Source organism: Drosophila virilis, chromosome 2 (genome assembly GCF_030788295.1).
Source record: "Drosophila virilis strain 15010-1051.87 chromosome 2, Dvir_AGI_RSII-ME, whole genome shotgun sequence".
In the NCBI taxonomy this organism is placed as follows: Eukaryota; Metazoa; Arthropoda; class Insecta; order Diptera; family Drosophilidae; genus Drosophila; species Drosophila virilis.
The window spans coordinates 22,107,840-22,133,190 of NC_091544.1; the positions used below are offsets into that span (position 1 = coordinate 22,107,840).

At 39.9% G+C, this 25,351-nt stretch overlaps 5 protein-coding genes and 1 long non-coding RNA gene across 7 annotated transcripts; 3 read left to right on the forward strand and 3 right to left on the reverse strand.

The window, feature by feature from the left end:
• Positions 1-901: 901 nt before the first annotated feature.
• Positions 902-13,755, reverse strand: Tk (Tachykinin). 2 transcript variants are annotated; one of them, XM_015171882.3, is made up of 4 exons: positions 13,607-13,755; positions 2,030-2,710; positions 1,503-1,716; positions 902-1,437 (listed from the first exon to the last, which is right to left on the reverse strand). In XM_015171882.3, exons 2-4 carry the CDS (start codon positions 2,672-2,674, stop codon positions 1,424-1,426), a joined length of 873 nt encoding a protein of 290 aa, XP_015027368.1. In that variant the 5' UTR covers positions 2,675-2,710; positions 13,607-13,755; the 3' UTR covers positions 902-1,423. The 2 variants fall into 2 exon arrangements, with proteins under 2 accessions (XP_015027368.1, XP_002053085.1); XM_002053049.4 differs by having other exon boundaries at positions 903-1,437; positions 1,503-1,692.
• Ect3 (Ectoderm-expressed 3) lies at positions 5,666-12,072 on the forward strand. Its single transcript, XM_002053048.4, has 5 exons — positions 5,666-5,847; positions 8,997-9,239; positions 9,311-9,525; positions 9,584-10,001; positions 10,189-12,072. Exons 2-5 carry the CDS (start codon positions 9,013-9,015, stop codon positions 11,249-11,251), a joined length of 1,923 nt encoding a protein of 640 aa, XP_002053084.1. The 5' UTR covers positions 5,666-5,847; positions 8,997-9,012; the 3' UTR covers positions 11,252-12,072.
• A 502-nt stretch (positions 13,756-14,257) lies between the features above and the next one.
• LOC138910990 (uncharacterized) lies at positions 14,258-14,818 on the forward strand. Its single transcript, XR_011416247.1, has 2 exons — positions 14,258-14,337; positions 14,390-14,818. It is a non-coding gene; the product is annotated as an uncharacterized lncRNA (long non-coding RNA).
• A 1,334-nt stretch (positions 14,819-16,152) lies between these two features.
• Positions 16,153-18,506, reverse strand: KLHL18 (Kelch like family member 18). The gene is made up of 4 exons (XM_002053047.4): positions 18,210-18,506; positions 17,286-18,133; positions 16,957-17,215; positions 16,153-16,893 (listed from the first exon to the last, which is right to left on the reverse strand). The coding sequence occupies exons 1-4, from the start codon at positions 18,336-18,338 to the stop codon at positions 16,411-16,413; spliced, it is 1,719 nt and encodes a 572-aa protein (XP_002053083.1). The 5' UTR covers positions 18,339-18,506; the 3' UTR covers positions 16,153-16,410.
• Positions 18,507-19,023: 517 nt separating this feature from the next.
• Positions 19,024-23,129, forward strand: GCC185 (GRIP and coiled-coil domain containing 185 kDa). The gene is made up of 5 exons (XM_002053046.4): positions 19,024-19,183; positions 19,305-19,398; positions 19,459-22,529; positions 22,606-22,723; positions 22,783-23,129. The coding sequence occupies exons 1-5, from the start codon at positions 19,157-19,159 to the stop codon at positions 22,866-22,868; spliced, it is 3,396 nt and encodes a 1,131-aa protein (XP_002053082.1). The 5' UTR covers positions 19,024-19,156; the 3' UTR covers positions 22,869-23,129.
• A 227-nt stretch (positions 23,130-23,356) lies between these two features.
• Positions 23,357-25,237, reverse strand: DCAF12 (DDB1 and CUL4 associated factor 12-like protein). The gene is made up of 4 exons (XM_002053045.4): positions 24,869-25,237; positions 24,257-24,811; positions 23,789-24,193; positions 23,357-23,733 (listed from the first exon to the last, which is right to left on the reverse strand). The coding sequence occupies exons 1-4, from the start codon at positions 25,133-25,135 to the stop codon at positions 23,581-23,583; spliced, it is 1,380 nt and encodes a 459-aa protein (XP_002053081.1). The 5' UTR covers positions 25,136-25,237; the 3' UTR covers positions 23,357-23,580.
• Positions 25,238-25,351: the final 114 nt, after the last annotated feature.

A 25,351-nucleotide genomic window follows, 5' to 3' on the forward strand; every position in this document is an offset into this window, starting at 1 on the left:
ATTGTTTACACTGTACAAAACATAGTGTCTTTCTCTTGTTAAGGTTTAGATTGAAGAAATTTCTGATTTGCTCGATATTACTCTTGGTTGCAATCCCAGTTACAAGGTTAAATGTTATGGAGTTTCTCGGAATTAAATCTAATGGAGGAATACAGCACTACCTGACTGTCATGGGTATTCTATTCAAATGAGTAGTGGTGTTCGGTTATTCCGGAACAATAACGCTTACACTCATCTACGCTGAGTTGCCTTATTAAAAGTCTGTTCATATAGTATTTTTTGTATTTGTATATGTACACATTTAGGTACTTGTCTTACAAGAACATATGCCTGAAGGCTGTTATTATTTTTCGATTACCAATTCTTAGAAAACTGACTTGGTTGTTTGATGTTTTAGTTTTATTTGAATTCATTGTACCAATAAATGAGTAAAAAGGGTACAACAAGATTGTGTTCCGCGCGGAATCTCAGCTCTTGTTAAATATAAATAGTTTGTTTGCTCGTCGACGTTACATAGGTAAGCCGATTAAAAAATATTTTTCATCGTTTATGGTTTTTTTTAAAGTTCTTGTAGTAGATCTCTGTATTTGGTATCACCTATTCGAGCATCAGAGAGAACTTACTTGTTTGTTACTTATGGACTTGTCCCATCTTTGTGTTTTGTTTGTTAGTCATTGCTGATAACTCAGTGTTTCACATATTAAGATTTGACCTTGTTCAGATTTCGATGGGGCTTGTCGGCAGCTGATCCAAAATATTTTTAAATTTGTGCTTGAATTGCAAAGATTATGATGTACACAAGATTTTTCTAAAATTTAAATTATTTCATTTCATTTTCATTAAAACAAAATTCCAACTTATGGAATTTATCAATTATGATTATAATTGTTAATGATAAGTAGTTTTTATTTATGTACCAATATTTACAATAATCAATTGAACATTTGCGCTATATATGTAGGTATATATATATACTTTAAGTTTATTTTGTTATCGTTTAAACGTTGTAATAATTAATTGCAAATAAATTAACATGTCGCTTTCACTTACATACGTAGCTTTGTCTGTGTGTGGAATTCTGAAAAATCTATATTAGGTACATGAAGTACTTATTCAAGTTTAATATGGATTAATTTGTTTACAAGTAGATATGCGAATGATTTATTTCATGTACCACATGGGGCTAAAATGCGATTTTAATTAGATTTACATCGCCTTACGTTTCGTTAATTTTACATTAAAACGAAATAGACTAAATCTTTTCTGTGTGTGTGGGTTGTGTGTGTGTGCTTATGTTTTAAATAATCTCCAGCCCAGTGATTATTTATAACATTTGCTTTGCCTAGTTAAAAAGGAACTTCCGTGTGTCATTCGTCAAAACTAAATGAGGAAAGCGCTCGCCAATCTGTGCCACCAGTTCCGCTTACTCTGCAAGCGCTGCAACAGACAGAGGCTTATGAATAGTACGATTGTTAAGTTCTACAGTTTACTTTTCTACTTACCGGGACGTTTACCCCTCATGCCAAGGAAGCCGCTTGGCGCCCTTTTGCCGCCAATTAGATAGACCCATGGCCGCATTGCATTCGGTTCTAGGCCGGCTTCATCCTCTACATTGCTTTTCTTGCCACGCACAGCTACAAATTTACTGTTAAAGTCCGCGTAACGTTGCTTCTTTCCACGCACATCATATGCCTTTTTAAAGATTTTGCGCCACAACTGGGCATGGTTAGTTCCAAAAAAGTTATCATACACATTAATGAAGAGTTTCAGATAAGTGCGTGACAAAATATATTCTTTTATAAGTTAGTGAATAAAGAAGCGGCAAAAATATTCAGAATATGATAAACACAAATAAATCGATTTTTTTCAATATTTTGCTTGTAAAAATATAGTTTACTAAAATGTTAAATTATCTTTATCATTTTTGATTAAACTTTATTGCACGCAAGAGATTTCGGGCTAACACACATTATTTGTCGCCAAGTATTTTTGTCTCGCGCTTATCTGTAGTTGTACGTAATTAGCTTACCTCTGACAAAGCCGCCCGCTTGTAATGTTGATGTGAGACATCCTTTTTACCTCGCACGCCTACAAACGAGTTGACAGGTGCTCTTTTTGCAAGCAGCTCCATTGCATCTTCCCCATTCTCAACAGCATCGTACTCAGCTATCGATGGACGCTTGCCCCGCATACCAGTAAATCCGGTAGGCGCACGCTTCGCCACATCATTACCATCAGTTGCAAGATGCTCAAGGAAATCCTGAAGCAGATTCTCCCGCAGTCTGTCCTCCTCCATCTGCTGCAGTAAATCATGCAGGCGGTTGTTATTTGGGGTAAATTTCTTACCGCGCAAGCCAACAAAGGCTAATGGAGCTTTCTTTAGTCTACGCATGTTTTCATTGTAAAAGTTGCCCGCATCATCTTCGGTGTAGTCCAAGGGATCGGGGCCTAACCAATTGTCATCTGCCGATGGCTCCTGTTCCTTTTTACCTCTCATGCCAATAAAGCTTAAATTAGGGGCTCGCTTTACCATATTTCGTGGTTGTGGCTCTGCTCCAGGCGCTGAAGTGCTAAAGGTGCTAGCGTCAACGTCCTCCGCCTCGGCTTCAACATCGCTGCTTGCAACTACGGCAGCTGTTAGTAACAGCACCACTAACAGTTGCTGATTAAGCATGGTAAAGAATTTCTGTTGCGTGCTTTTAGGCAGGTGCTACAAAATAAACGACCGCCAGATGGCGCATAAGTTTTGAAAAATATTATAGAATGCCCATAAAACGCAAGTGTGTACTCTAGTCGGGACTGCCCGACTAGCAGATATTCCCCACCTTTGCCAAGTCGCTGTCACAGACATTCTAACTTCCTTCGGTAGATAAGAACATTGACAAAAAGACTTCACACACACAATCTAAAACATAATACCGACGGCTTTTTTAAAATATGTATCAAAACTGGATATTAATTGTGCCCAAATTATATTTGCCCGTACCCCGCACGTAGTTACTATTAATAATATAAAATAATAACAATAAATTAAAAGAGGAGGTGTAAAAAAAGAATGACATTATATACTTTGCTTATGAAACACGTTGAGCTGCACCTTCTTGACCTTGTTTTGTTGGTGCTCGTACGTTTCAAGTAGGTTTCATATAAATGTTAGACTGGAATGCATCTTTATTGTCACAGCTACAGCTCAATTGCAATTGGTACAAAAAGTCAACTGCTGTTGTTACAATTTATAGTCGCATAAGCAAATATTTGCAGATCGCACAAGCGGAGCCACCTTGGGGCTGAAATGGGTTGCCTCTGCTCCAGTGCATCTATTGCTTGTCATTGATTATGCTCAAAAGTTGTCATCGCTCTCCCTCTCGTTAAGTAAAATTGCCATGCAAATGCGCTGGCAATGTCTGAGGCGCACTCTCGATAAGAAGGCTATGCTTATCCAGCAGCCAGCATGGCAACTGGTGGTAGACCAGCAAGAAAAAATAAAGGATCGACTACAAGATGCCTTTTTATACATAACTGAACATGATTTAATAGTGTAAATACCGAGTATATTCATTATTCAATATATACAAATTAAAATTGTTATCACCTTAATTTGCAATAAAATTATTCTTTAATGCAATCAAATTAAATTTATTCTCACACATCGATTTGACAATTGACACTCTCTTTGTTGATGGAATATGCCCTTTTAGAGCTATCAATAAGGGTATGATAGCACTAACGATGCGCGCACAGGAAGCGGTAGACATGTAATTCAATTGATTGCCACTGGCGGCGAAAAGAAATGCCAAGCCAAGGACCAGGCGACAAGTGGCAATTGAATTGAACGCAAAAATGCATTTGAATTGAATTTGTGTTAAATTTGTGGCAAACAACAACGGGCCTAGCTTAGCGCGTTTGACGTCTGTGGATGGCTTTGATTTTGTTGGCTCTAAGTTTAAGTGCCAAGTGCTGAAAGTTTTTAAATACTAAACATAATAGAGGTGGCGATGGAAAATGTCAAAGTATCTGGCGGGTCGCACAGGCGGAGGGTCAACTACTATTTCTAAGCCTAAAGTTTCTGGCGCAAAATTAGTAGGCAGCAAAGTGTAGCTTCCTGTTTTTGAGGCGCCGCCCCTCAAGGCTCTTCGTCAAGCCATGAAAGTGACAACAGGCAGTAGTCGAACAATGGCTTAGAAACAGGGCCAGTACACAGTCCTCACATGTGCCGCCCACAAAACATATGCATAATGTGGGTGGCCTTAAGCTAATCTGTTAACATGTAAGTGGGTGTAGCGTGTGTGCCTGCTTGCCTAATTGTCTATGTATGTGTAGATTTGTGTTTGCTTTGTGCAGTCCCAGCGGACACTTTAAACTGCCAAAAGGCCAACGGTCTAACGTTCGTGTGAGCATTAAAGAAACGAAAGGCGTCGCAGTGCAAGATTTACATTTTTGCCAAAAGAGCGCCCAGAACGTGCCACAGATATTTTTGTGTACATGTGTTCATTTGTGTATCTGTGCGGGCAATAAAGGCCCATTAGCTCAGATGTCGACACACTATAACAACAATAAAAGGAGCACGCGTACGAAATAAATAATAGAACAATACGGAATAGAAAATTCATTTTTTGATCAATTGGTCGCTCCATTTTCAGTTTGCCTGCGGCTGTATCTCGTCATCGCCCTTTTGGCATATCTCGCGCAGCTCCAGCAAAAACAACAAACCAGGGGATGGGGTCAAAAAACGTGTTTTTGGCTACAGTTAATGCATAGAATATGAAGTCTACCCATACCTCTTTTTAAAGCCCCTGCAGCTGTAGCCCAATTCAAATCATGCTTCACATTCATATAAGCGAGAGTTGTACATTTTAGCCATTGGTCGCATTCACCAACAGGAGGAACAAACGTTGAACGAAAGGAGCCTATTAACCAACATATGGGCCTTTGACATTCAAAGGATTGTTTTTGTAGCGTATTTTCCATATACAGGCAGCTATACTTTAAACAAACATTTGATTATTATTTCTGCTGCATAACATTAGATTGCTTATGTTATTGTAATTTGTTTACCGCTTCTCATTTTTTGAAGCATGTTTGGAATAAAGATTTTGATTAAGATTATGGATGACATATGATGCTGGAAGCTTCAAATACAGAAATTTATTTAATTAAGATTATAATGAATTACTACAAAATGCAACATTAAAAACATAGGTGCTAATAAATACTGAAACACATTTTATTAAAATTTAAGTTCACTCTTTTAGGGGATCCTTAACAAATACACTTTTTTAAAAATGTTTGGTAGATCAAATTGAGCGAATAAAATCCAGAGCTTGAGATTCAAACCAAAAGCTGAACAACCGAAAATACTTTTTTTTGATTGTTTTCAGGTTCCTGGACATTTCAATATGTACAAATACGTGAATACATGATTAGTCAAGAGTTAAGAATAATCAAAAATGACAAGATTAATTTATACCACAAAATTGTGTTATTTTAATTGCTCAAGATGTGTTTTAATCGAGCTAGTTATAAAAGTTCTTCCCCACATGTGAAAAGTGCTGCATATGCACATATGCTAACATTAAGCAAACATAAATGATTCAAGAATCGTTCTCGCCGCATGCTTAGATGCACTTATCAACAGTTCGTAGCTGGCGATCGTTCAGTTTCAGTTTAGCTTTGAAGCGAGACGCACGGCTTGCTCCAGCAGTGAATTAACTAAATGAAACGTGCACAGTGTTCATAAGAAAAAATTACATATTTACAAATGTACATACGGATCAATAGCCCTTAGCTGTGAATACATACTTATCCTAGACGGATCAGCAGATAAAGCAGATCCACGCTGAGTACCAGGTGAGCCTCGAAAATGTGACAAAGAAGCAGAAGCAAAGAAGCAAATACTGCTATCTCCATGAAACTCACAGTCGAAGCCTGCTGACCTGCTGAATGAGATTATCGCGTACTGCTTAGCAAATGCTTTTCATAGAATAAATAAAAACAATGGGCTAGTCTTAAACAAAACAACTTTCTCATCAGGTAGCTCTCAGGGAACATCGGCATGGGCTTGGGCTCGTACTTGGGCTCAGGCATGCAAAATAATTGAATTGGGTCAAATGTTTAAAATGCCTGTCTCATGTTGTGCGATTGGCTGGCGCTGAATAACATTAAAGATATGCCACAGATTTCGTTGTTCTTGCCTATATAAATTACATTTTACGAATTCCGTTTTGAATACGGGTATATAATGTACAGATGTACATATATATGGGCACGTGAGTATGTACGAGTGAATAAATGCATATATGGACAAATCGTTTTAGTGATTGCCTTAATTTTGGCAGGTCTGCAGCACTCATCCAAGTTCAGGGCCGGGAATTCACACATCATTTAATTCACTTTCAATTAATAACACGCACTACATTAGCTTTTATACATTATAGCAGGTTTTATTTTTTGTATACCCTGAACTTATTAAAAGTAAGTAAAAAGGGTATTATGTATTTGTGCATATGCATGTAACAGGCAGAAGAAGGCATCTCCGTCCCCATAAGGTATATATTTTTTTGATCAGCATCAATAAGCCAGTCGATTTAGCCATGTTCGTCTGTCCGTCTTATGATATTTTAGGTGTAGGTCCTCTTCGTGCCCATGCAGTACGAGTTTTTTACGATAATCGATAAACGTTTTTTTTTTTTTTTTAAATCTCTTAGATTAGTCACCAAATTTGACAATGAATATAAATATATATATTTACAAATATTATAAAGCACAACAAGATCTACTGTTTCATCAAGCTCGGTCAAGAAACACAGAAGGCATTAAAGTAAACGTGTGCTAAGATTGGCACGTGTTTGCGGCATCTAGCGGAACTTGGAAGAATTTGTTTAAACATGCAACATATACGTTTAATCATGTGCGTCTTTATGAAATTCTAACAATTGTATTGTATTTGTTTCTGTGTGTATGTGCTGATATTTTATTACGTGTTTTTGTTTCATTCAAATTAGATTGTTTGAGTGGCGGTTTAGTAGACGCGGTGGAAAGTAGTGTTGTCTGTTACGGGTTATTTTTATTGATGCTGGAGCAATTGAGGTTGTTAAGGGGGACTGCATCGGGAACTCCCGACTGAAGCTTTTTGTTTTAATTATAACAGTATTTTATATATTTTTGTACAAATCATCATAATATATTGGAACATGGGATTTACAAAAGTTAATTGAAATACCATTAAAGTGACTGGGGATCAATAGGTTTCTGGTAAATTACTTCTGGGGTAGGCACAAAGCTGTTTTGTTGAAGCCAAATAGTCAATTATTTGAATTACCAACGAGATTAGGCAGTCCGTGTGTTACATTCACATAGAAAATTTTACATTTCCTACTTCTGTTTGTGCTTAGCTAATGAAGCCCGATGTTCCTGAATTATATTGAAATACAATCAAACCACCCTTTATAGTCACCGGTTTCGAATAGAAACCTCGAGAGAATTTTTATGAATTATCTTAAGATATGTAAATTATGAGGTAGATCACACACATACAATCTTGCTTTAAGTGGGGAATATGTCACCACACTATAAAAACTACTTAGTTTGGAAAGTAGCAGAGCTTCGATCATCGACATTTCGACATTCATTCGACATTTCATTATAATTATGAACAGCTGCGTTCTGAAGAGCAAATAGATAGATAAAATCAAGTAAGAGAGCTCTATTCGAGAGTGACCGACTAACAAATACCCTACACCGTTTATATATTTACATTTTGCGAGAAATTCCATGGCATAAAACGTGAAAGAATTGCTCAAAAATTCGACTTAAAAACGCAAGTCTTAAGGTTAGGTATAAGTTTTGATCTAATGCAGGACATGAGTAGATAGAATCGGCTATTGATGCTGACCAAGAATATATGTATATACTTTATAAGGTGGGATAAGCTTACTTCTGCACAAAACCATTATACCCTTTTTATATATTTTTAATGAGTTTAGGGTATACAAATGTGAAATATGAGTGCGCATAAAATGATTGCTGAAAATGCTACAGTTTTGGCTAAAGTTATTGGCCAAACAAAAGCGCATTAATTTATAATTGATTTATTCACTGAGGCTCCGCATTAAATTAGTTGATTTTATAAGCAGAACAAACAGAGATTTGTTCAGTTAGCTGTCAGTCAATTAGTCGGTCAGTCAGTCGGTGAGGGAAGAGGCATCGCTGACGCACGCCAACAATGCCAACTAAATAAATGAACCATGAACTTGAATTGAGGCATCTCCACTTATCCAAGCTGCTTGCGGTGGCTGAGGATTTCACTGGGTTGTTAGTGAATATGTTATAGGAAGCTGGCCGATTTTGTTTCCGGCAGCAGCAAGATGAGTGTCGGGGCCTCGGATGTTATGATAAGGAAAATTCGCACAGGGGGAAGTAGCATTCGTTTCCTGTGAAGAAATCTAAGCCAATTGTTTGAATTACAGTAGTGGAATATGGAATAACCGCCAGGTATATTTATGCTTTGTAATTTAATCGGGCTGAGCAAATAGGTTAAAAGCACCAAACCATTTCACGTGATTAAATATTAAAGAAAGCTGTTACAGATCTGTCTATATACATAAAAGTGGAATTCATGTCATAATAAATTAATTAACTTTAGTATTCAAATAAAATTTGCTTATAAAAGGCTATTTATATTAATAACCCTGTTGATACTAACTACGGATAATTCAGTTGTCTCTAATTGATACTAATAGAACACAGATTTCAGCTGATATTTCCCTGAATTTTGTCTTAGTTAAAAATTGCTGAAAACTATAAACCAATCAATCTTTTTCCAACTTTAATGCATATCTAATGCATAATCAAGATTTGCTGGTCCAACTAATCGCCAAATAATCAACCTTCAATGCGGTATACAAATTGTAGCGAACAATGTTACCCCAATCGATAGTAAATTGGGGTATTTCTAGATAATTTAATACGTCTGTTGTATATTTAATTTTTCATGGCAGCATTTGCCTGGTCAGAATGAATTTGTACTATGGTTTGGTGATCATATTGGCTTTGGTTTCAATTACTGCAATCGGCAGCAGCAGTCGCACCTTCGTTGTGGACTATGAGAATGATCGGTTTCTGAAGGATGGACTGCCATTTCGCTTCATATCCGGCTCCTTTCATTATTTTCGGGCTCATCCTGATACCTGGTCGAGGCACTTGAGAACAATGCGTGCCGCTGGTCTCAATGCAGTAACTACGTAGGTTCAAACATGGCAACTGTCCTTCAGTTTGAATTTTAAATAAAACATATTTTTGTACATCCAAAAAGATACGTAGAATGGTCCCTACACAATCCCCGCGATGGCGTCTACGTTTGGAATGGCATTGCCGACTTGGAACGCTTTATACGTCTGGCTGTCGACGAGGACTTGTTGGTGATACTGCGTCCAGGTCCCTATATTTGTGCCGAGCGCGATATGGGCGGCTTTCCATACTGGCTTCTAAACAAGTTTCCTGGTATACAACTGCGCACAGCCGACATTAGTAGGTTCCCCGGCAAAATACCCTACTTAAAAGACTTAACCCAATTCCCTTTCTGCAGACTACCTTAGTGAGGTGCGCATATGGTATGCCCAGCTAATGACACGCATTGTGCCTTATCTTTATGGCAACGGTGGACCCATTATTATGGTTCAGGTCGAGAACGAGTATGGTTCGTACTTTGCTTGCGACGTAAATTATCGCAACTGGTTGCGCGACGAGACTCAGAGCCATGTTAAGGATAATGCCGTGCTGTTTACCAACGATGGACCCACTGTGCTGCGTTGCGGCAAGATTCAGAATGTTTTGGCTACGATGGACTTTGGAGCCACAACAAATCTCAAGGACATCTGGAGCAAACTGCGACGGTACGAACCTAAAGGTCCGCTAGTAAATGCCGAGTACTATCCCGGCTGGCTGACGCACTGGACAGAGCCTATGGCCAATGTGAGCACTGAGGCAATAACGGGAACATTCATGTAAGTGGTATTAAGACCTTTGGTAGGGGCAGTAAATGCGAATGCAGATCTTCTAATGATTGTGTTCTTAATTATAAATATATCATTAAGCAAATACCAACTATACATCAATAAATTTTTTAATTACCCATCTTTGACTGAAATATTCAAAAAACATTAATTGAAAATTATTACACTATACTTTCAGTGATATGCTAGAGAGTGGAGCCAGTGTCAATTTCTACATGTTTTATGGTGGTACTAATTTTGGTTTTACGGCGGGCGCCAATGACAACGGACCTGGTAACTATATAGCAGACATAACCAGCTATGATTACGACGCACCCATGACAGAAGCGGGTGATCCCACGCCAAAGTACATGGCACTACGCCACATTATTGGCAGGTATTTACCACTGCCGGATGTGCCAGTACCGCAGCCGGTGCCCAAACGGGCATACGGCATAGTCAGGCTGTTCAGCTGCTGTACGCTGTTTTCCAGAGAGGGTCGAGAAAAACTCAGTACGGGTGTTGTGCGCTCTGCAAAGCCAAAAACTTTTGAGGCCCTGAACCAATATTCTGGCCTGGTACTGTATGAATCTTGGTTGCCCGCGCAGTTTAAACGGGATCCGAGTGTGTTGCATGTGCGCGGCCTGGCGGACCGTGGCTACGTCTATGTAGACAATGAATTTGTAGGCATACTGGCGCGAGAGACACCCATCTTTGATTTACCACTAAGTGCTAGCTCGGGTAGGCAGTTACAGATTCTGGTCGAGAATCAGGGACGCCTTAACTATGGAAGGCAGCTGAATGACTTCAAGGGCCTCACGAAGGATGTGCGCCTGGACAAACAGATATTAACCAACTGGAATATGACCAAGTATCCACTAGAATCGTATGAAAACCTGGAGGCTCTCATAACCACGTCGACTGAAGCGGCAAAAGTTGGCTTTCAAGAGATTAGAAAACTAAAGACGGTACTACGAAATGGACCAGCCATCTATTACGGCACGTTAACCATCGACAGCGCCGATCAACTGGCGGACACATATCTGGATATGTCCGGCTGGGGAAAAGGTATTGTCTTTCTAAACGGCGAGAATCTGGGCCGCTACTGGCCTCTGGTTGGCCCGCAAATAACACTATATGTGCCCGCCGCAGTTTTAAAAGTAGGCAGAAACCGTTTGATCCTGGTGGAATACCAACAGACGCCCACTGCTATGGAGCTGCAGTTTCGCGATACGCCCATTTTGAATAGCAGAGTAAATTAGCTTAGACAACAACAGAACATCATGATATATGATATATGTACATTTTTTAAAATTAAGTTTTTTTGTAACGCATTGAAATCTGGTGATGGCTTCTTTTTTTCTTTTGTAAGCCTGCTGCTTAAAGACTCATTACAGCAGCAGGAGCGACAAAAACAGTTACCGGGAGACACGCATGTGACCTTTGTGCGCGTGCCGCCTTCCCAAATTAATCCCAAATGATTGAAGTCTACAGCAGCGCAGAGGCTGCTGAACCACATTCCGCAGAAGTTCAAATACGCCGTCTTGGCTCTATAGATATAGCGCCTCGGTTAAAATGTGGGTATATAGAAATATATGTGCTCGTCGACGCCAGATCCACAGACTTAATATATTATGATAGACCCTTTAAAATGATAACACATTGAAGCGATATTTAAGCGTCGCACTGTTGGCCTTGTGAGGATAACGGAACGTCTTAGTAAAAATGTAAAATAATAAAAAACGTACAGATTAAACGCCAAAAAAATGAAATTAAAAAAAACTCTGCGAATATGGTGAATTTTCAATTTGACTAAGAAAAAAAAATCACCATGATGTTAATGCTGAGTTAATTTGACCTACTTAACTTTCAATTCATGATCCCAAATTACCTATTAACTAAAATGTAAAATGTTTAATGCATTATGAGGTGCACACCCAAACAAAATTGTAGGCCTTTCGAATCGACGTCTCGGCTCAGGGTTAACATCGTGAATCTTATTTTTTTAATTTAAATTAATATATATTGTGAAATTTCTTCCACAGTTTAATAAAAGTTTAAAACATGCTTTCCGCAAAATTTATTTTCGATCGGTTCTTTCAGTTTACAGTCAATTTCAATATCTTTTTATAATGATTTCAAAAATATTTGAAAAGTGTTTTGTTTTTTGGGATCCTATTTTGCAGTGCATAGAAGTTTCCTCGATTTGATTCTATGTTTTCTAAAGCCTATAAATAGTTTGAAATATTTTTCAACAGATATAACCAGAAGCATAACCTTTAATATATCTATCTTGAGTTTCCAATAGGACCACCCTCTTGACCATCACGCTGCTGTATTGAGACCTGTACCTACAATTCTTGTTGTAGCTGATGTTCAAATCCATTAGACCGCGCTAGGGGCCTCACACTCGCAGCTAACCATCGGATATTTATTTTTTAAAGCATCTCTTAGGCGCAGCTGCAACTCGAGTACTTTGAAATGTGTACAAAGCCTGTGTAGGTGTGTAAGAGTGCTGTGCTGTGCACAAACATTTTGTTCTAGTTGCTACTCATGTACGTATTTATGTACTAATTGTGACTGTCCAAGTTGACATAAAACAAGTAATGGCCCAGAGGCTGTTTTAAAGCGTCGCCCCATGTTGCCCATTTGTAGTTTTTACAGAATTTTTATCTTTCGTTCCCGAATGGTGATGCGTGTGTCATAGCACAACACCGGATGCGAGTGGCTTTAGTAAGCTCCGAGCCGCGATGTGTGGCACAAGTAAATCTCCGCATTGATGTAGGTTTTTATTAGCTTTAGCCGCCGGCTGGCGTTCAAATGTCAAGTTGCTAACTATATGAAAGGTCACAAAACATTTTGATAAGATACAAGTGACCAATTACTAAGAAACATCTTAATTATTGTAAGTTCGGTGGACATCATTGAATTTAATTCATTGTCTTTAAGAAGTGGTATTTTCGCAGTCCACTGCGCATTATAGATAACATTCCTCAATTGAAAAAATTGTTATTAAAATTATTTGTCTATTTGTCCGAACCTTAATTATCTTTGAACCGTTAAATATTTTCTGTTCTTGAATATTTTCGTATATGTATAATAAAATTATTAATATTGTATGATTAAATATTAAGGATAAAATGAGGTCTTCCAGCAGAACCAATAATAAATTCTGTGTTTGAACTCATGGAAAGCAATCGTGCAGAGAGAACTAGTCTCTTGAACTTCTATTTTTGCCAAGCAAGCTTCAACGATTGAGAATGTTAAGCTGAAAAATCGTTTCGAGCTTCTTCACTTTGTCAACACTTAACAGTAAATGTTGATTATTTTTACTCAATTCGACACGCAAACAACATTCAGTCTGTAGCTTATTTCTTTTTTGTGTAATTATCTAAATGATTTCGAATTCGTTACAAGGCAAGATAAGGTTAACTGTCTGTAACAAAACAATTCAAACAGGCAGCTTAAATAATTTACGATAGAAGTCAGAAAATGTTGTACATATCTTAATTTTTGTTACAGTCTTACTTCGCAACATTGTAATTCAGATAAATTCGTATTTCCACAAACTATGAAATATGCTTGGTATTAAAAATTAAATATAACAATGCACTTACAATTTTGAATCGTTAAAATTTAAAATTTCAACTGTGTGCCTTGTGGTATTCTAACAGCTCTTTGTGAGCTACTTATTTTTTTACAATTGTCTTTTTATGGTACGCGGCGAACGAACACGCCGAGAAGTATGCAACAACTGAGCGACAGATCAAAGCGGCAATGGACTTTATAAATGCTCGCCAACGAAGAATACAAGTACAACCAGAACACACATACAGCTGGATACGTTTCGTTAGACACACACACAGCGAACAGGAAACGACAAGCACGAAGCAGCTCGTGAATCGCTCGGCTGTCGCTTTCCGCGTTCTTGTTCGTGCATATCAACAATTGGTCGAATAGAAATTCATATGTGCGTGTGTATATGTATTTGTGTGTGTGTTATTCACTGAGTGGTATGGGACTCGTGCATATGTATGCGAGCATACGTATAGCAAAGTTTTGGTATTGGTGTTGGTCTGCTTTCATGTGGGCGCCACTTTGTTGCAGAAAACAAAAAAAGGAATAACGGATGCATACTTTCAGGTCGCGGCGCGCAATTGAATTGGACGGAAATTTTGTTTGCATATGTGAATAAAACATTAAACAAGAAAAAATTGGGTCTGCCCTTGATATATATGTATATACAGGAAAATCATATGCAATCGAGCACCATTTGTTTTTTAAAATTAATTTTCCCAAAAAATTCATTTGGCCTGTTCCTATAAAAATCGATTAAAGCTGTTAACAAGTAACAAATATTAACTTTACAAAAATATCCATTGTTATATATTTGCATTTAGCCCGACTGTCATTATTTACACGATGCAACAACCTGCGTCATGCAGTCATGGGCGATGGCACGGAAGAAACAATACCATGCAAAAATCTGCATCTTTTAGGCGCGTACTGCGTTTAAACGTCGGACAGCACTTGAGGCGAGGCCAGAGAGAGCATCAACACCAAGACCTAGACCGAACAACCAGAAGGCAAGATATAAAAATACCACGTGCCACTCGTAAGGGCCAAGTGCATGCAAACATGACCGCCCACATCCGTTTATCCTTTGCTTATAGCCGAAAGGCAAGCGTTTATTACTGTACCCTGTGCAAAAAAACAACAAAATATTTAAACCAGAGTCTTTGATGCAAATGCAAATGCAAATGTATACAACCAAATAATGTAACAGTATGCCGCTGATCTAAGTAATTTGAGTATGACATCTGCCCTACTTTTCGTTTCTAAAGTTTCTAAGAGTATTCTTTAGGCAGCAGTGCCAAACGTATTCATAATTAAGCCAAGAATAATCAAGAATAATGCATAGGTTTCGTATTCTTCTTGTATCCGGCAGTCTAGCATCCATAGAAGTTGTCTAACCTTTTTTACCTATGGTGACTGTGTGTTTTTTTGTTTAACTAAAATTGAACATGAAAATAGCGATGTTGCTGTACTGTAGCTGGACGTTTATCGCGCATCCTCAACCTGGCATTCTTCGAAGGCAACGATTTTCGTGGCCATAAAACTCGATTGTGCAATGCTGCAATTTGCATTTAGATTGCCGGGCACTTATTGTAATGCTTACAACGGATATTGTATTATATAGTCAACGTTTCAATTAACAACATTCAGCCGTTGGCCTTTTTAGCAGACGTTCAAATATTTACGCTGGCAATGACAAACATAATTAGCATTTAATTAAACTAAAATTGCGCAATGCTTTTTTTGATAGACAAGCAATTGGTGATTTGATTATTGAAATCAAATAAAGCTGCCGCAAAAGCCTGCACGCCTTTGACAATGTAAATATACGTATATATATAATGCAGATAGCATGATCAAAGCCCTATTTACAGACCGTTGTATTCTGGGAATGGTATACCGTCAACCCCTTGACCCGACCAACGTATAAAATTGATAAAGCGCGGCAACAGTTTTGTGTTATTTTGCGGTGTGTCATTTGTCTATAAATGGAATTTATACTGTTAATTACATTATGGTCTCGGAAATGGCATTTATTGCCCGAGATAAGCCGCCTGACCACAGAATGTAGAGGTGGCGCCACCTGTTGTTCGTTGGAGTCGGCTGGAACAGCAGGTCGCACAAATTCAATTTGAAATTGCATTTAAAAAATGATGCAACACAAAAGAACAATTGAACTACGTAATAGAGAGTTGCCAATAGAGTTTATTAGCTGCATGGAGTGATTTTTGATATAACAAGACTGTGGATCAATAATTGTTGATACAATTATTTCTACCCATACCGTCAAGCCTTAACACCAAGCATTGTTAACAAGTACTTGACTATTATGGGTTAAAACATATGGAGCTACCCTCTTAGAACGCAAATTTCAAGCTTGTGCGTGATTCTCGTTTTTGCTGTCTGAATATTGTTGGGCAAACAAGCGAATTTTTTGCACATATGGAACACAGCAATTGATTGCCGTGATATGAGATATATGTATGTATTTGAAATTGGCACAACAATAATTTGATTACACCCAAACGCATCAACGCCGATAACACAAAATAGTCCATGTACGTATATATTGAATTGCATTGCTGAGTTACGATTTTCAATACCTAAGGTTTAATGAGTATTTTCGGCTAGAGACAAATTACAAACTAACAAAAATATACAACTGGAATGTAATATAATAAACAATCCTGAATTACGCATGAACAATTTTAGAAATAGAACCGTGGTCGTGGCACCACTAAAGCTTAGTTGCATACTAACACTTGCAATATGCATAAGATTACAATATATAATTGTATAAATTAACTAATCAAATAACTACGTGAGAATTTTTTGGCTAGGCAAGCTAATCAATGCGTATGACGCCAGCACCAACACCACCGCTGTGCGCGCACATTGGAGGCATGAAGGTCCACTTTTCTGTCTCCGGATCGTAGACTTCAACGGTAGACAGATTCGTTTCGCCATCATAGCCGCCTATAGCCCACAGCTTACCCATATTGGCAGCCAACGCGACTCGCGATCTTTTACAGTTCATGGGCGTCACCAGTTTCCACGTGTCTGTTAACGGATCGTAGCACTCCACTGACCGCAGAAACGAGTTGCCACAGTATCCGCCACACACATAGATTTTTCCATTGAGTGTGGCTACCCCCAATCGACAGCGACGATTGAGCATAGGTGACATCTTGATCCATATATCCTCGTTCTGATCATAGCGCTCCACAGAGTCGAAAATTGATAAGCCATCATGGCCCCCTAACGCATAGACGTAGCCATTAAGTTGTGTAACTCCGCCTGCTGACCGATATTTCATCATTTGGGCCACCTGAGATGATAGTGTTGGGTATAATGAGTTTCATCTGTGATATGTTGAAACAATTCTACACACCGTTTTCCACGTGTTGGTCTTAGGATAATAAACCTCGACAGTGTTAAGCGATGTAACGCCATCGTAACCACCACATACATAAATGCAATCATCCAAAGCAGCCACTCCAACGGCGCTGCGTTTGCACAACATTGCACAGCCCTGAGACCATTTGTTTTTGCGCGGATCATAGACCTCCACTGTCGATAGTCTTTCGGTGCCGTTGAATCCTCCAAACGCGTACAATTTACCGTCCAAAACAGCCACACCAACTCTTGAGCTATCGATTAAATATTAAATATATGAATTTAAATACAATTAACAATATATACATGGGAATTTAAACTTACCGCATCATGGACATTTGTTCACCCATTTTCCACTTTTTAGTAATCGGATCGTAAATCTCCACAGTACTAACCGACTCACCAGTGCTAGCTAGACCACCTACGGCATAAATTTGGCCTGTGAAGAACTCGCCGCATCGTTGACGGGTGCGAAAACTTTGAAGCAAGCCACGGCGCTCAGGCATCAAATGAAAGTCTTTTGCCTCATCTAGCAGATCTCGACATTGGTGAGATGAACGTATTAATTCCTCGCGTGCAACACGGTCCGCTAAAAATTGCGGTGATAAGAGCGGCAGACGCACTGCGGCCAGTACTTGCGGAAATAGCTCTGAACGCTTCTCCTCGGCGTATTTAACCCAACGCATGCAAGCTTCAAACACAACCTCCTCGTTGCGCACGTTAAGTCCATCGCGTCGCATTAGTTCCAGCAACTGTTCGCAGTCCAGTGAAAGGAACTCCTCAGATTGTGATACCTTGGCAAAGTTTTGATCAATGTACTTGTCCGCGGCATCGGTTAAGTGGCGACAGATCATCGAGTCGCCAAAGGTGCGTATTCCCAGCACATTATGCGGATGAAAGCGGGAGATGAGAAAACCAGCGCAGGCGTCGCGCACATTGGAAAGTTGCAGAAACGAAGCGCCCACCATAAGGCTCTGGACGTTTTGGTTATCGATTCGAACCTGCCCGCTATATACATAATTAATCAGACTTTCCAGAGCGCTAGGTTCAATCTCCTTCATAGTGATTTCTCTGATTCGACTCTCCGCCATGTTGTTGGTGAACATTGCATAAAAGTATGGTACAGTGGCAGCCAGAACAACGCGATGCGCCGAGAATGTCTGATCCTCAACCTGTATGTGCATGCGTTTATATTTAGAAACTGACAGTAGATAATGATAATGCACAGATCCGGAGATGGCAACCAACCTTCAGTGTGACATCACAAAGTTTGCCCAGTCTTCGTATCTCCTTGAACAATGGAAAACTTTCGCAGAATAGCTGTTCATGCTTGTATATTAAGGATTGATCCTCCAGTTGATTGTCGCTCAGATCCATGCTTATGGTCTCAGGCTCATTTACTACCAACAACAACCAAAAACAAATCCACACTGCAATAAAATACTTCCAAAAATACCAAAATAAACAATCGCTAGAGATGGACAAAAATAACGATTTCTTAGTCACTGTTAATACTGTGAAATATTACTAGATTCCAAACAAATTAAACAAGTGTAGATTTAACAAGCTTATATTTTATTTGACATTTATCAAACAAACCATTTAAAATATCGAAAATGATTTAAAAATGTATGATATATGTCTGATATAAAAACATAACTTAAATTAAGTTTAATTACCAACAGTAAAATAGTTTCAACTTGTTTCGATTATGGGTGTTTTTGTGAAAATATCGATAGAAAATCAGCTGATTCATACAAAATCAAACGTCAACTGCAGGGTGACCGTCTGAAAAATAAGTTGAATACATTTCTCTTATTTTAAGTGTCTAGTGATCTTGATTATCTTCTGTTTTCTAACACATATGTAATGAACATTTTAGTTGCTTATAAATTTTCTTATCTACTTATTAATGACGTCTGAAGACTTAAACAGATTTGTTTTTTAATATTTTGTGGTCATATAATTTACATGTAACGTGCACAATTATTTAAATACGATGGGTTGAAATATCAGCTCGTATTGTCAATCTCTAATTGCGACATCGACTAAATATATCGTTTATCGTTAATTTACCCATCTGACAAGTTGTTCACTTTTTATTTGTTACAATTTTTCGAAGAGGGCAGCGAACAATTAATACACACACATGTTTGCTAGTTAAAGTTGGAGAGATCCGGAAGACAACATTGAACATGGATACAACAAATAGGGACACACAGGTACGTAAAGGCTACAAAGTCAAGAGCCAAAGCAAAAAGAGCAACGAAGGCAAAACAATGACGTCTCATCTACATAAATATGTGCTTGGATGTATATGTATGCATTTCTATATGCTTGCAGAAGAATCCAATTGAAGCTCTGAGTAAAGATGAACTCATCAACAAGTACAAAGGACTGCTGGGTATTGCAAAAAAGGCTAAGCAGGCCAAAGATGGTAAGAAAATGTGGCAAAATCAGTATTATGTCTTAAAGTATATGCTTGTCTCATGAACAGAGCTCACCGAAGAGAATCGTCAGCTGAAGGAAGCATTGGCAAAGGCCGCTGCCAAACAGAGCAGTCTTCCCGCAATGCAGGAGATGCTGCAGGATTTCACCGACAAGAACCTTATTTTAACAGAGCAACTGAACACCCTGCAGCGCAGGGTCAAAGAGGATAGCGATCGATTGGAACAATATGAAATTGAGAACGAGAGCCTAAAACGTCAGCTGGGACGCCTGAGCGACGAAAACGATGATCTGCTTGCGGACATTGAGCGAATGGAGCAGGCTATGCAGCAGGTTAACGCACTGGGCAGCGAACAACGCAAGAATCTAGAACTTCTTGAGTTGGACATTGTTAAAATTAAAGAGGCCGAGAGACAAAATGACATGCTAAGGCAACAGGCTGATAGTGCAGCAGACGAGGCAAAACAACGCGGGTCTGAACTTGCCGAGCTCCAGCAAAAGTATGAGTCGGTAAAGCAGCTAAACTCGGAGCAGCGAAAGAAATTTAATTCACTCAAAGATAGGTTTATCGATGTGCATCGCAAACTCAAAAATTTGAAGGAATGCAAGTGTGTGCTTCTCGAAACACAGCACGAATACGCGGCTTCCGTATCCAAATGGCAGCAGGAGATTATCAAAGCATCGCAACTACTCTGTGCCAAAATGACAGCTTTGCAGCAGGAAAATATGCAGCTAAAGAACCGGCTAGAGGCGCTTAAAGCAACAAACCAAGTCTCCGGTCATAACAAGCAGCTATTTCAAAAAGTTTGTGAGCTAGAGCGTTTGTCCAAGCTGATAAAGAAGGAGCATCAGCAAAATCACCAACCACAGCCGACGTTGGACATTGATCGTGTACTTGCCAAGTTAAACTGCGTGGAGCAGCTCGCAAACGTTGTTAGGGGGCAGCAGAGCTCACAGCAAAATGTAGAAACTGTTAGCACTTTTAATGTAGCCTACTTTAATTCAAAGCTCAATCAAATGCAGAGCTTGACTCAGGCATTGCGGGAAGAGCGCAGTCGACAAGAAAACTCGTTGAAGATAATGGAGCAACAACACGAACGCGAGAATGCACAACTGGAGGCAAATTGTGTGGAGTTGCGGCAGCAAAATGAAGATTTGCAAACGCGCTTTCAACTAAAGGAGCACGAACATGCCGATTTGCTGGCCGAGATGCGTGAGCTGAATGAGGCCTTAAAGGCGCGTGGCGATGTCATTTCACGCATGCAGGAGCAGCATGATAAGAGTCACAAGGAGCTGCAAACGATAACAGAGAATCTAACTGAAAAGTCAAAGCAACTGGAACAACTCCAGACCAAAATTGAGGAACTGGAGCAACAGGAGCAACTTAATGGGGACGCACAGAGCGATGTGCTGTCTACCTCTACCATTTCACGAGCTGAGGAGCTTAGTCGCTTGCGTGAACTGGACGATGGATATGAGGAGAAGTACAATAAGCTGCGCGCGCTGGCGGCAAAATTAAAAAAGAAACTACAGGAACAGACACAGCAAATCAAAATCATGGAGCAAGCTGGAGCAGCTAAACTGGAGACCGAGGTGGAGGCCATTAAAACAGCGCAGGCGCAGCTTCAACAAGATTTGAATGCAGCACGTGCCGAAAACCAAAAACTTAAATCCAAGGAAAAGTCAAAGAGCTCGAATGTGTTAAGCCTGGAAATTGACGCCGCTGAGAAATCTTTGGCCGAAGTGAGTTCAAAACTATTGGCCAAGACAACAGAGTTGGAAGCGCTGAGGGACACATTGACTAGCAAGGAAAACACCATTACCCAGCTTCGCCAGGAGATAAACATTTTGGAACAGGCCCAGAATGGGGAGGCATTACATAGCAAACAGCTAAAGCAGGAAATTGATCGCATGCAAGCACAGCTAAAGGATGCTGTGCATGGCAAACAGGAGGCTCTTTCTGCCAAAAAGGAGCTGGAGCAGAGCGTGGAGAAGCAAAAACTGCAGGTCGATGAAATGCAACTTCAGCTAGCTGAGAACACTCAAAAATACGAGACCAAGCTCAAGCACTTCCAGGAGCTGCTAACAAACAGCATACAACAGCTGGAAATGCGACAGGACGCTTTTAACCAACTGGAGGCAACTTTGCGCCAAGCCGAACGCACCAATGAGCAGCTCCAATCGGAGTACTCTGACTACAAGCTAAAGGCACAGTCGGTGCTACGCAAACAGCAAAATCGTGATACGGATAAGGAAAATTCCCTTGAGGCAGAATTGGCCACGGTGCGTGCTAATGTTCAGAAACTGCGCACCAATAATGAAGAGTCTGCACTGCGAATTACCCATTTAGAGTCGCAATTAGATAATCTTCAGCGAGACAATACGAAACTGCTGCGACGCAACCAGGAAATGATTGCATTGGTCGATGAGATGCGTGAGCAAAATGAGACCCTGACATTGGAAAATCAGAGACAGCTGCAACAGCAGCAACAGCACCTGCAGCAGCACCGGCTCCAGATGGAGCAAATGGACGATGTACATCAAGTACGTGTCGCCCAATTGCAGCAACAAATTGAACAGTTTGAAAAGGCGGCCAATGCCAGTCCGGTCCGCCCCGTTGGACCCATGACGGCAACTGTAGGCGTCGACTCCACCAGCCCAGAACAGAGTAAAATTGATTACCTGTTGGATCACGATAGCAGTGGGGAAACACTTGCACAATTGGCAGCACAACGCAAAATTTCTACTGCTTCGCGTCGCTCGCACGATTTTATGCCACTGGATGAACTACTGAATACATCAATGAATGCTATTAATAGCGATACGGTGACAACGATTTCACATTTCGGACGCAGCGTCAGCATGCAGGACGATGATTTAGAGTTGGATGCAGGATGTGGGGAAACGCAAGCGGCACTGTTAGCCACCAAAGAGCGTTTGAGCATACAGGAGAGTCGTGTCCGTCATCTGACCGCCCTGCTGGCAGAAAACGAACAGGATCTGGCCAAGCTGACCCAAATGAATGATATGCTCAAAGAGGAACTCCGCCGTCAGGAACGATCCGAAGAACGGGAACAGCACATGCACAACTCAGAATATTTGAAAAACGTATTCCTAAAGGTAACCATTATTTTTTGCGGTTAATAGCTTCACAAATATGTGTAGTGTAAAGCTAACAGTATATATAATCTTACAGTTTATCACATTGACTAATTCTGATGAGCGGCAACGCCTGGTGCCAGTACTGAATACAATTCTACGGTTGAGTCGCAACGAGGTGGAAATGCTCAATTGTGTTGCTAAAGGACAGAAAGGTAAACTAAAATTTATAACCTTTTTCGTTATAGTTCTTAATAGTATATGTGTTACTTAGTTTCTAGTGAGGGTAACAATCGCAGCTGGACTGGCTTCTTGAGTGCGTGGAGTGGAGGCGGGAACACAGCGAACAACAATAATTAACTGACTCCTGCTACTTGGCTTTAATGGTATTATACTTACTTGGTAGGGGAGATGCAGTCGCCCTTATTGGCTAGCTTAACTCTATATGTACTATATATTGTGTAAATTTTGTATATGGTTGTTTTCACCAAAATTGTATTTATGTATTTTTAAAACGATTCTGTTGAACTTCTGAACTAGTGCTGTCCTTTAAGTATGTATATCACATAGAGCGCCCTATACAACACTCTATAACCAATATATATATATATGTATAAAACACATTGCTGTTTATTTTTTTAAACGATAGCCAAATGTCAAATTAAGAATAGGAAATATAACAACTGTGCAGTCATTTTGTTATGCAAATTGCATTTGTAGATAGTTTAATTTCAAATTCTATTACCATTAAGATCAGACTATAAAATCAATGCTTGCGTTTTGTGTGTATGTATAAACTTAAAATCAATTGTGTATATATCATTAGACTGTATAAATACCATCTATAATTGGCTAAAACTATTCGAAGTTTATGCATACATTTACACTTATTAATTGTATAAATCAAACACAAAGATTATACAATTTTAATAACTAAACAAAAAGTCAAAATCAGCAGAGAAATCAAAAATCACATTTCGCACATCGCAGCCACGACGGCGACAAGGCTAAACACAAAATATACTATTGCCTAAATACTCGTACTAATCAGATTTGTGACAGCCCTGTGGAATTATTGCCAAACCCCCGCATAATTGCCCACCAGTGTGGCAGGAAGGGGCCCACCAGCCGCAAACAGTCGCATCCGTGTGCTGTCATAGCAGTGCGTGTAAATGGCAGGTACATATTTTACCTGCTGGAACCCGTCCATTTCATCCTCCGGATACTACAACATCAAAGAAATTAAATCAAATATAAGCTCATTGCTGTTAGCTACATACCACAATGCCTTTGCTGCACTTGAGCGCTACGGTGCGCGAAGCATTTACGCTGCTTTCTAAATACTTTCCAGCCCGTATGTCATAGAAAAGTAACATGCCCAGCCCGGTTCCCACCGTTAAAAGATTTCCCTCAAAGGATGTGGCGCGTATGCCACAACCACTGTAACGGGATGTGATCTTTTTGATCGTCTGTAGCGTGCGTGCATCTAGCAGAATCGTGTAGGAGCGACAGCCGACAGCGTAGAGCCCATCGCTATGATACGCAATGCTTACATTGTCCTGGCAGTTGGGGAGCTTGCGTGAAAGTGTTTGCTTGAAGGTCTCTGCATTAAAGATGTGTATATAACCGTTAAGGGAGAGCGCTGCGATCTCTTTAAACTCTTTGTTGAAACACAACGAACGTATCTGCAAATGCACTTATCGAACAGTTAGGGACACATTTCTTATTTGCATAAAACAATTTCTTACCCGCTGCGCGGTGCGCACTTCCTTAACACTCAGCGGATGTATAGTGGCAAATGTGGGGCAAGATTCCTCTCCGCCGTCAGGGAAGTCCATATGATCTTCGTTGATGCGCCACAGAGCCATGCGAGAGTCTTTGGAGCCCGAGACAAGAAACTGATCATCCAACCAGCACATTCCCATAATCAAGTCTCGATGCCCGCTTTCTCCTACACAAACTGGGTCCAGTGTGGGCAACCGGTACACGGCGATATCAGATGAATTACGTGCACCCGTGGCTAGAAATGATCGACTGGGTGACAGTTCAATTGCATGCAAGCCGCCTTGGATTTCTGGATGATTGGCACGACTATTAGAAAGAGTAGGTATGGCATCCACACGACGCATATTCACATCATAGACAAGCAGCTTATTGCACTTGGTGCCGAACACCACCTGACGGTTACTCAGCCATTTGGAGCAAAATACCTTGTTAATGTAACCTAAACTGATTTGCGTCTCGCGCAACATATCGTGGGTGAGCACATAGCGACTGGTGTATTCCGCATTGACGCTGCGACGCTATATAAGTCGAAAGTTCATCAGCAACTGGAGGACATTTATCAACTTTGAACTCACATCGCGTAATGAATTCTCCCTGCTCCGCAGATAGTCGCACAAATTATAGGAAGTGTTGAGGACCTCGTCCTGCTGTTGAGAAGTCTCCTCGTCGCTGCCAGAATCCTCGTAAGTAACGAAATCGTCTGGTTTGTCTGGCTTCCTCCTTCGTTCCTGTCGCATCGCCCTCTGCTTAGCACGACGCTCCTCCAGACGTGAATTCACATGACAGGATGGGTAGGTGCCTACAATGCTATCACGTATGGTTTTCACCATGCCATTGAACATTTTTACGGCAATGTATTCAATTCTAGTACTTATATTTCTAAAAATTATTTTTAGTGATAATTCTCCATTGTCCAAACAAAAATGGTGGTGCGCGAGTATCGATTAAAGCGATAGATGAAGTTTCGATATCCGATTACTGCACTCAATTTCAGTGCTGCACATTCCAGTTCAACATGAGATGGTTCATTTTTCCTTGAATATTAAATTGTAAATTCA